Genomic DNA, 12,251 nt, shown 5'->3' with positions numbered 1-12,251 from the left:
GAAAGAAAGCCCCCGCACCAGCGACGCCGTTAGGCGCAACCGGATTAGGACCTCCCGGTGCCGCACACTGAGCCTCTGGCCGCGGAGAGGAGGGCGACGGAGCGACTGCTCCCCCAGCTGCGGCACGTGCCCAGCGGTTTTACAACAAATATGAACATCGGCCAATGATATCGGTGAAAGTCAAGTTTATTACCGATAAGCCGATATCAGTAAACGAGGCGAATATCGGCCGCTACCGATGTTCGCCCGATAAATCGGTGCATCCCTAATATTAACAACTCTATTTGAATAGCACTTATCTAAACAAGGTTATAAAGTGCTTCACAAAATAAAAAAATAAAAAAGGTGAGTGGATATCAGGGACATATTCACCTCAATTTTAAGCGCCAAATCATAAATTAATTGAGACCATACTATTTATTTTACTATAATAAATATTATAGAGGAACCCAACCGTTCCCACAATGAGCAAGCACTTTGGCAACTGTGAAGAGAAAAAACTCTCTCATTAACTGGAAGAAATCTCTAGCCATGTGGCCCGCTCAGTAGATCAGACATCATTACCTATATGACTTTTTTTAACTGAACCCTCGGGCCCTGACGGAGTGACCAGCCTTGACCTAAGGACAGCTATTAAAGACAGGCTAGCCGATCAAAACTTGCGACCAAGAGTGTAATGTAACTAGGGACCAGCCCACATTTAGCTTTGAAAGTTATTGAATGATTCTTAAAAGCGATCCTGAATTTAACTGGCAACCAGTTAAGGGATAAGAATAAGAAGTCCTTTATTAGTCCCGCAATTGGGAAATTTGTAATATTAAAGTAGCAAAAGGACATCAGCAGAAATAACTAGAAAAAAAAAATAAATATAGAAATATATAAAAAATATGAATGGAGTTAAACTAATATATACAGCGTAAAGAAATATATTATGTGAGAGAATATGTACAGTGAATGTATTGAACCTGAACCTTTTATATTGCACAGACAGATGCAAGGATTGGTGTGATATGAGACCTACATTTTTTTGGTTAAAATTCAAGCAGCAGTTTTTTTATGTTTATTTGTTGAATTTATGTCTCAAAAACAAATTGTTGCAATGCTTTCTGTATGTGCTTCAAAATAAAAGCACTCTAGCTTTTCTGTTGACCGAATCCATTCTTTTGATTAAAAAAAAACTGTTTTGTACTAGTATTTATTTGAGTACACAGGACTACTTTTATACAAAGAAATGCCATATTTGTGGCCATATTCAAGGAAAAGCCTACATAAAAACATTGTCCTGCAGTAGCACCTCCTCTGCAGAACATATTGAATTGATATTGATGTACATACTGCATTGAATAGATAAAGTTGCATAACTGCCCTTCCTTGTGTATATTTATGCTTTTGTATTGAGCCTTTAACCAAAATTACAAAAATGATATATGATCCTCCTTAGCATTCTTTTTGGAAGATATCAGGGTGGTAGATCTTTGCTTACGCTGAGAATTAAAAAGTGAATTTTGGCTTGAAAAGGTTGATGACCCCTGGACTAGATGTTCCTTCCAGTTAATGATGCCTTGTGAAAATGCATATTATGATTTGGCGCTATACAAATAAAATTTAATTTAATTGAATACTTTACACCAGTTGAGGGGAGTCAGAAGTACAACCTTTATTCAAGTATTTGTATGTTTGTTCTGCATGCATATATCAGTGGTTATATGGTAAATGGTTTTGGTTTGTATTTTTGTATATACAAATTATATGAAATGTAATATTTTTCATAGGTTGTTTATAATGCTTAATTGATGGTGAATACGGCCCATAGGAGAAGCTAGGGGGTGCAGTACTCCGATGTACCATACTTGAGGAAGTCTTTTCCAAGGGGTGGGTCTGGAGAGCAAAAAGCCAGTCTCGCGCAGCAGAATGTACAACATGCTGCAAATTAGCTGCTGACTTTCGCTACCCATGGATCCTTTATGATGACGGTGGAGCGCTCCCACTGTGGTGATTGTGTTTGTGTTGTGTGGTTTGTGGCTGTGTTCTCCCCCTTCCCTTCTGTGTTCCCCTGTGTGTTGTGTGTGGCAGGGGGTGTGGCTGGCTGGTGGCTGCAGCAGGACAAGGCACACCTGCGTCCAATCCTCCTAATCATCCTCCTCCATATAAGCCTGGGCGTCTCATCACTTCAATGCCAGATTATTCCATCAACTACGGTAGCAAGTGATCAGCAGGAAACTCTCGACATCCTTGTCTTTTGGATGTACGCTAACCTTGTTGCTCTCTTCATCCAGAACCCTCGTGTGCCTCGCCCCTCAGCTCTTCATCCTCCATGTTGCCAGGATCTACAAGCCAGCCAGCCCCCTGCTTCTCCAGCCTTCCTCTTCCTCACCAGCTAATAAACTCTGTTCATTTATCCATCAACAAACCACTCCGTGTCTGCTTTGGGGTCCGAAACTTCACTTAAACCTAACACCCACAACAGATTCAAATTCTCAGCAAAGCCAAGAATGTTCGCTAAACAAGCGGACTGGAGCCAGCTTTGAGACTGAGTATCGCCCAACTCCATGGTCCAGTGTGGGCATAGGACCAGATATAAAGACAGATTTACCGCAAGTCTTCAGGAAGTTAAAAAAGTGATTGAAATGATTCTTGGTGAGATCAGACTGCAGCCGAGCTGTGTTTGTTGGTTCCCACTTGAACTATAACTCGGGTTAAGAATGATGGGAGTGAGCAAGACAGCCTCTGGAGCTTTTTAAGGATGACTGCGACTGTGGCTCTAGGGATGCAATAAGTGACTGCGTTCAAGTAGCAGACTTTCCAAATTATGGAATCGCCACTATAAGTGTTTGGGTGGAGAAGAGGGGCCAAGTAGTGGCCTTGTAGTAGAGATACAAGGCTAAGGAAGGTGAAAAGTTGTGCTAGCAGGAAGAGGTAGCCAGCCTACCTGTCAACGCAAGGTCCTGAAGTTCGATGGCTGAGGTGTGACGCTCTAAGTGTAAGAAAATATCGTGGACTAGGCGGAAGAGACATTGAGCCGAGGCTATGCTAGCATGAACTGCAGGAGCAGGTAGCATAAACTGCAACTCAAGATCCTGAGATCTGACTAATAGCCTATGTTCATAAGCTAGGATATTACTAGTCAGGGGATTACCAAAGTCATTAGTAATTATCTTCTGGAAACCAAGAATGTCTGTGCAAAATGTTCATAGAATCTTTGCTAAGACATTTCATTCTGGATCAAAAGTTGTTGACCAACCAACTGCCACTTCAGTGTTGAGTCATGCAGCTGCGGCTAAATATAACACGCATATAACAGCACATTTTACCCCCCAAAATGCTGCGAAACAAAAGGACACCATTGAGCATTTTGATAATGGAGTCAAAACAACAGGTTAACAAAAATGCAGATGAAAGTATTCTATTGGTTATGTTAATATTCAATTATTATTAAGGCCATTCTTGGATTTTTATCCAAGTTTTGAGAAAGATATCTAGCTAGTTAAATGTATTATTTCACCTTTCATTCATTTCCTTTGCTCACGGCCTCTTATGCACAGAGCAGTTAACATTGTTGACAGTTAACAGATGACTTGTGTAGGTGCTTTAGTTTATCCAAACCTGCTGGCCATGTTCCACTCCAGGGCTGGGTTCTGCGAGTTCCTCTCACTCTCTGCTGATACACCACCTTTCATTCCCTCCTTCTCTGGCTTAAGTTGCTCCCAATGAGCTGTTCCAATGGTGATGGAATGGAGATCGACCTGGTACTGACGGTCCTCTACCTCTGAACCTGGATCACGCAGGATGCCAAGGTTCAGTGCACGTCTGGGGGGAAGAGAAAGAAAAGGCTATTTGATTGGGTCAATAAAAATCATGTAGCATGCTAATAATCCTAGAAAGACCAGGTCAGGCTGAGACTTAGATCTTTGGGAAAGTGTACCTTGTTCACAACACAATGCAGGGAGTAGTGTCGTCACATTCAACAAGCATATGTTCGTGTCCATGTATTAATAATTAGTTCTTGCAGGGGTCACAATGGATCAGGGTGTCCTTAATGTACTCATTTACAATAAAGCACATGACCCAAGGAGTAAACTAGGTAGTCTATTACAGAGTGCCATTAAAAGGTCTTGGCAGATGGCCCCAACAACGATTGACTTCTTTCTTCCTATTACCTGCTCAGTGGTTTAGTGCCACACAATTCTTACTAGAGGATTTATGACAAGCAGGCCTCAGGTGAAATAATTTGCCTTTTATAAAGTTCTGATTCAGGCCAGATTATCATTACCAGTAAACAAAGCTTATGGCCATGGTTTCATAACACAGTAGTCTAGTAGAGAGTGGGAATCTTACGGACTCTGTTTTTTCTATTTCTGTCTTCAGAAACACAGGACTTCTACAGGACACACAAACTGAACCATGGTAAATAAGATGTAGAGATAAGTCAGGAGTGGGCAGTGCTGTCTCTGAACTTCTACAGTCAAGTAAGTAAAACTGTCCCATCAGTGCCAAGAAGAAATGATGTCATCTATTTTGCCGGTGAGAGACTAGATTCTGAAAAATTAACAACGCAACAGGAATAATCAAAATTCAACATCTGCATATGACATCAGGGCTTTTGGTTAATTATGATATGTTTATTTGTGCTGGTGAGTTCAAATGAGAGCTTAAATGGTATAAATAAGGGCTTAAAATGGCTACAGATGTAGTGGCAGCATGAGAAGTTTTATTTGTTTCTGCAACGTCAATGGTAATTTTCATATAGCGTTTCCCCTCCGTAGCCACACTCTACCAGAGAGTGATGTTATGACAATAAGCACCAAGTACAAAAACAATGGCAATGGGAGATCAGAGGTGCATAACTGGATTTGTTGACATACAAACAAGTGAAACAGATCCTTAATCAACATTTGGAACCACATTTATCAACAGAGTATAATATAAATCAAACTTAGAGCCCTGTAAGTTTTGGGTGGGATGTGTCAGTCTAGATTCATTAGGGCTTTTGTAACAGTACCTCCATCACCCTCCCCAACCCCAAACTGTAATTTTCACATTAAACAAACCACAGTTACCTCATATGCTTTCCAAATTATCTCTTAACTTCAGCTTATTTAGGAGACTCTCTTACTCATAATCAACATTACATGGGAGTCTGCAGCCAAGTCGCTGCATTGCTGAGCAGCAGGGTCATCTCCAATGACATAAATAAATATGATAAACATTTGTCTTGGTCATGCAGCCAGTGGAAACCAGTGTGATTTAATATCAAAAGACATATTTCAGCCAATCACAGGAAACGAGAGCTTCATTTTTGACAAATGAGGAAGGGAGGAATTTTGGAAGTTCCCTTTGGGGTGCAATAATAATTGAAGCCAGATTTTCTTGTTGTACATGTGGGGGAAAACACTGGTGGTTTGACATATCTGATTGGTCATGTAAAGACCACACTGCTTGGTCTAGAGGAATCAGAAAACACCACGCGAAAGCATGCCACTCACTCTGCCAACCATATACATTAAAATAAAAAAAAGGCAGGTGGACCACACCCTTCTGCTGAGTCTCTGGGTCTGCCATTACTAAACATCTGCCCGCCACTATCATGTGGTGACATGGTACATGATGACGTGCCTTCTCGGCTGAGGAAGCCTAGGCGGTGGTGGGGGAGGCCTGGATTGTAGTTTGAAAAGGGAGATAAATTCTCCTCAAACACAAGTACTTAGTTTTGCCCTTGTTCCTGAGCCAAACTTATTTTAATTGCAGCAAAATACCACAGAAACATTATTTTTTATGACAAAATTCTTCTATTTATAAAATGGATCAAAAGCTCTGCAGAAAAAATGCTCTGTTTCATGACATTGATGGCTATTATAGTATGAAACATCTCTCCCTCTTCTGACACAATTTAAATCCAATTTGACTCTGAAAAGCCACTGGGCTGATTTTGCATCAGTGCTGAAATATGAAGGCTCCAATCCAATCTTATTATGGCCCGAAGTAAAAGACTCCATCTAATTCAAGCCCCCAAATCCTCAAGTGGAAAAGACACAAAATAGTAAAGACATGGCAATGTTATGTATCTAAAATGCAAAACTTGGAAAGAGAGATTCACTAGAACGTCATCATGGAGTAAAAGGCTTATCATGTGAGCACTTCCTCTGGAAGATGGACAGACAAATTTGCAAATAGGCAATTAATTGCACGTTATGTTCTTCTGTTCAGGATTCTTTGGGTCTATGCATGTGCTGGGCAGGGCATCGGTCATGATTTGTGCTATGAGACTGACTTGTAAGGAAGACTGAGTATTTAACCTGTTGCAGATTTGGGATTGTTTGGTGAAGTGGTCATCGGATTTGAGAAGGAACCCTCTGGGCACACGAATAACACATCAGTTAATAATAAGTTAATAATTAGCAAATTAAGATAAACAACAAATAAGCTCATGCAGACTCACACAGCTGGTCCTTGCCATGGTGGTATTAGGTGTAACCAGTAAGGGATTTACTTTGCTGCTGCACACAGCTGTGTTGAAATAACATACAGACTCGGAATATAAAACTTGCATGATAGGAGAGAATGATTTGTAAAAAGAAAAAGAAAATATAGTTTGTGTTATTGAGACAGAGCCATTGAGTAAATAAGAAAAAAACGTTTGTTGAAAAAGAGCGAAAGTGGAATCTTGTGAGAGCCTGATTACCATGCTGAGGTTTTGAAGGCTAACAGTGGTTCAAGGTTGTAAAACAAACCACAATGGGATCTGGTTGAGGTTCAGGGCTTGATGGTAAAAGTGTGGGAGCCGTGGGCTGTAATAAAGCCTCTTGCCGAGAGGATCCTGTGGGGCAGGGTGTCTCATGGCTCTTGCCTTTCATGGGCCTCCCACCTCCCCCTCTCAACCACACCCTCCACATCCCCTGGCCGAGGCCAGTGGGGCAGGAAGCACTGGGGTAATACCAAGTGCCGCTGGCTCCTGGATCTCGTCACTCTGAAACCCGCAACCTGAACCCGCAACCCTTGAGCTGTTTTTCACTTCATTTCCATAACAATCACATGTAATATATGTCTACTTTCACGTACAACAGGGGCAGAAGTGGATTTAAATGCTCCTGCTCTCTGTGTTAAACATACATACTGAGTAGAATTCCGTTGAGATCTCAGACTTCATTTGACCAAGTCAAGCTAAATAGATCTGTACAAAGTAGTGCTATTTTTACGAGTCACGAGTGTTCATATTCTTTTGTTTTAAATAGAGCCCAACTAATTTATAGTTGAACTAAAAGAACAAATGACTCGGAAACACGAGAAAACAAGCTAGATGTGCCATTGAAATATTTTTTACCACTTTTTCAAACGCTAAAGTAACATCCAAAAGGAGTATTGTGTGAAACCAACATAGATACTTACATTCTAAAAAAAGAAAATTAGGTTTTGATGTTCTTTCCCTGTGACTTGAAATGTCATTAACCAAACACCATTAGCACCCAGCAACTCTCCATGGTATTTCTGTTGTGGAGAGGCCAAAGCTTCGCATTGGCTTCTCAATTAGTTTACCATGAGTCCCAGTGGCTTAAAGTGGAGTCCCACTGGGCCTGTTTGTGTGCCGAGGGGGAATTCATAAGCATTATGATTCATGAAACTTGCAATTACTTAGTAAGTTAAGCACCCCGGCCTACGGTGGTCCACTCTGAATTGCCAGAAGTTCGGCAGCTTCTGAGATGTGGATTTATAACCCTAGTCAAGTCCAATTGCTGTTAATTTGCATCTACCAATTACAGTAATTAGGGTTTTGAATTTGATTGCTGAGTAGCCCTTTGAGTGAGAGGGGAAAATTATGTTGTGGAAGAAGGCAAGTCAGCAGAATAAGAGACTTGAGGACTTATATGCTGTTGCTAGTAAAAAGAGTTTTGATGTATGGAGCTGTTCTAAGGGAAGTAAAAAATACTAAATACAAAACAACAAAATATCCAAGACAAAAAGGTTGTTACAAAGCTTCAATTTTGTCAATTAGAAGTAACAAAGGTCTTCTTATGGACATTTTAAGAAAAAGACAACATATTACTATCTATTGTTTTTTTTGCTGACGTGATGCATAATACATTTAAATCTGCATAGTGTCCAGACTTATATGTACTGACAAATTCCAAAGACCAAACTCAATAATCTTTGCTTTTGCAGCCTGACAGCATTACTCATCTCCACTGCTGCTTACAGAAGCCTGTTATCCATTAGGCTGATTGCACTTCTAGACACTCATACTCGACTAGTTGTATCATATTTGAATAAGATCTGACGAGGAAAGTTTTGCTCCTATACAATCTCTCCTGACAATATAAGCAGGGCTCATCTTAAGTTAACACCATCATCATGACAGCGGTGCATTATATTAAAACCTTAAGAGAAAGTACGACGAAAGAAGCCTCTTTATATACAATGACATTGTTGAAAAGTTAGTGTTTGGACTTTGATTTGAACATATCTTAATTACAGGAGAAATTTATCTTACAGTTTCCGTGTCAGAAAAGTTCTGAATAAACCGGCTAACATGTGCTCACCATGATGGCCTGTTAAAGATGTCAGTCTGGCCAGTTTAATTAATAGGCTCATCGTGCACTAATTCAAAACCTGCTTCTTGCATCATTGTTGCAAAGATACCACATGTGAAGATTACACAGATATTTCCTTCGGCTTCAACTGGTGAATTTCATGGAATTCACACATGCCAGAGACTATACAACTTAGACTGCTAATCCTTCATCATACTCAATGATTCATTGTGCAGTAAAAATATAGTTTGCTACAATCAGATGCTAGATACCGACTCATTTATTAACACATTACATCAAAAAGTATTTTTTAAGCTATATAATATCACATATCGTTGGCGGAACATCAGTCAAAATGTTGACACAACTCCAAACTTAGAAGTCACTCTCAAGTACTCTGCATCAAGCTAACAGCACAGATGTTGTCCTCATCTCCACTGCTTCTGTTCTGCTTAGCTTTTAACACACACGCACGCACGCACTTTCACACGCATGCATGTACACACAAGGTCTGTATATCTTTAACTCTGTTCTCCTGCTTCAGCTTGCATGTAGCCATGCATGGAACATTCTTTGGTAACAGGGACAGTCTCTGACTTTTTAGGAGCACTGAGTACAGTAGGTACATCTGTGGAGTATCCACACAGAAAGGCATCATGGATCCTCATTTGGGAAAACTGGAGTTGTGGCTGCTGCAGAAATCAATGACAGCTTTGTGTGTGCATCTGTGTGTGCACACTATGTCTGTCTTAGATCTTCTATAGTAGACGCTCGTGAAGCTGCTGCGAATTACTACGAGTCATCTATGTGAGTGCGCATCACCGCAGACAAAGCTACCATTTTCCCTAAGAAAATGAATGGGTCAGTGCTTGTGAAATCACTTCCTCTGTTTGCAGTAACAGATCAGATGCTTCCTCCCTGCTGTGAAACTATACATAACACTGCTTTTATAAAACATGTCAGGCGGAGTTTTAGCAGCAAGTCCCTGATGCGGAGGTGTGAAGGGAATGCCTCGCTGACTTCCTCAGACCTCTGATTGAAACCAGATTTGTGTCCCCACCAAGCAATTTCAAAATGATGTAATCTTACCGCCATTTTGATTTGAAAGGCCTTATCTTTAACTAATTGCTAAACACACGAGTGGAGTAGATTATTCATAACTGGCTGCAGTGAAGAACATGGCAGGGGAGGTCAAGGATCTGGCTTGCCCTCATATGCATTCATTTTCTTCAAGTTTAAGAAGAACAGACACATGCCTTAATACTACTTTAACTCTAACGAAAGTAAAATAATACTTTTGCTTGAGTCAAAATTGAAACCCTGTCACTGGTGTCTTGCGATTATTAAATTAAATTATTTAGTCCTACTGATGCAGCTGTTATATATTCCTCATGCTGAATCAGATATATTGTCACGGTTACTGGTCTCATGTTAAACAATAGTACAATTCTAGATGGTTAGCATAACTGTATTATTTTATAACAATTCACAATACTGCACTTGAATACCGCACTTATAATAACATTAATAATTATTTGTTTTACTGTTTAAATGTATGTACCAGTACTTTTCAAACATTTGGGCCATAACCCCCAAAATACCATGATAATGATACTCATTATTCCCAAATATTTTAAGAGGCATAAAAACACACATAAATACCAAAACTGTAAATGCATTACACATTAAAATATAATGCTTCGCATGTACAGGCACATGCAATAAAAATCCACCCTATGATATGAGTCTGAAACCAAGATGGTTACAGTCTTCAGAGCATTCCTGTAGATTAACTTAAATTGTTCAGTTCATGCTCTGGCGAGGAGGGTGTTTTATGGAGCTGTAAAATTAGACTTGATTTATGGAACCAACAGCAAGAGCCACTAGTGTTTTTTTACACTTGATATTGATTAAGCTTTTCAGTAATGCTAAGCTGGTTCACATTAGTGTACATATGGACATTTGTATATGTTTGAAGATGCACATTTTTATCTGTGAGATGAAGGTCTTTGGCAGAGTACTTTGAAGTTGATTACAAGTTTGTTTACAGCAATTATTGAATTCTGACAAATGTTTGAAGCAACAGAATTAAATGTCAAGGTCTTATCCTTCTTTGGATAAAGAATGAAAATTTTCCGAAACAACGTAAGGGAAATGATGGCCATATCTGATTAGGTTAATGTATGCTACAGGTTTAGAAGACAGGCTGAACAAACATGTAATCAGATAGCTAAAACAGTAGGTCCTACTTGTACACGTTTGCCTTGACCTTAAACAACATTTAGTTCTGATTCAAATTTCCTTCCAGCAACAAAAGACAGAAGGAAACAAAATACAATGACTTGGTGCTGGAAGCTCCTACATAATAGAATTCAAAACGTATGTCTAAATCACAAGCTTTAAGGGGAGCCAGACTGGACTTATAGAATGTGAGAGCAGATGAGATGCTTGGTGCTGTCCAAGACTTCAGGAAAACAACCGCTTTCTCATGAGATAGTGTCCAAATGCTTTATATCAGCAAGGAAAAACAGCATACAATAATTACAATAATCTGGGGCACACATGCTTCCTACATCCGCTAATTTCTCCTCCTCTGTGAAAAACTGCAGAGCCAGTGTTTATAATTCGGAAGTGGATCTTGCATTTATCCATACCACAGTGTGTTTATAAAAAGTGAAATTTCTGTATGAGAGGAGAGGGAGGGAAGAATGGATAAAAGGTAAAGAAATTGATTAGAATAGGTCTTAAACAAAAAGACTAACTATATTTAAAATCAAGAAATGCAAATGTAGCAAAAACTCGCAGTAAAAGATGGAGATTAAGACTGTAGACTAAGATTAATACAACAAATCTGGGTCTGACAATGTGAACTGAAGGTAAATGTTTTAAGTAGAAACCTTCGGGAAAGTTATACGTAGTGAAACTAAGATTTGAAACTTAAGTGTCTGTTTTTAAATCGTCTCTCAAAACTTACTTTTATTTGATTGTTTTTAGCCATTATTTATGTTTCTTATTTTAAAATTATATTGTATTATGTATCTCTTGCTTTGCTTTTAGATTATGTATTATATCATTTGTTGTGTTAAATTTTAGATATATATCACTATATTATTAGCCATATTTGATTTTAGATTACATTCTTGTTTCCATTTGTACAGTTTATTGCCATTCACCCATTCACACACACATTCATACAACTGGGATAAAATGCTGACCTTCTAGTTGGAGGTTACCACTCTACCGCTCAGCCACAGCCGCCCATCTCCAAATGTGCAAATGTGCTATATCAATAAAGTTATTGATATAAAATGTTGTTGTTTTTACAGCAAATATTCTGACTCACCATATTAGAAGAGCAAAGTTGCTACTGATAACATTAATAATTCATTTTTTCTTTTAAAGTGTGTGAATAAGCAATGCCAGCAGAAAAGTAAGCTCTTTTTTAATTTATAATTTCATGTCTGTTCTTTTTCTAATGTGACCTTTTCAAAAGATTTGTCTTGTCTTGAGTTATTCAAGAGCTACTTTGCTTAAAGATATTTAAAAAGGATGTGGCTGCCATCATAACACCTATAACTGAATCAACAAACTACAACAGAGAAGCAAACAAACTATAATTCCTCCAATTAAAATATCACAAAACATGTGAACACAAATCACCACCAATGATTGCTGTGACTGGCTCTGTTGTGTGAAGTGATAAGCATGTCATCACAACATAGCACTTCT

The 12,251-nt window shown here is 39.1% G+C and overlaps 1 protein-coding gene across 3 annotated transcripts in view; it reads right to left on the bottom strand.

Annotated features, from left to right (window-relative positions):
- The window catches only part of LOC128448952 (intermembrane lipid transfer protein VPS13B), a 325,941-nt gene that overhangs the window by 111,450 nt on the left and 202,240 nt on the right, over positions 1-12,251 (bottom strand). For all 3 annotated transcript variants that reach the window (XM_053431840.1, XM_053431841.1, XM_053431839.1), the window contains exon 32: positions 3,604-3,807. In XM_053431840.1, coding sequence (XP_053287815.1) covers positions 3,604-3,807 — 204 coding nt within the window. The remainder of the gene's footprint in view (positions 1-3,603; positions 3,808-12,251) is intronic.

This window comes from Pleuronectes platessa, chromosome 10, assembly GCF_947347685.1.
Source record: "Pleuronectes platessa chromosome 10, fPlePla1.1, whole genome shotgun sequence".
Classification (NCBI taxonomy): Eukaryota; Metazoa; Chordata; class Actinopteri; order Pleuronectiformes; family Pleuronectidae; genus Pleuronectes; species Pleuronectes platessa.
This window is presented reverse-complemented; position numbering and strand designations above follow the sequence as displayed.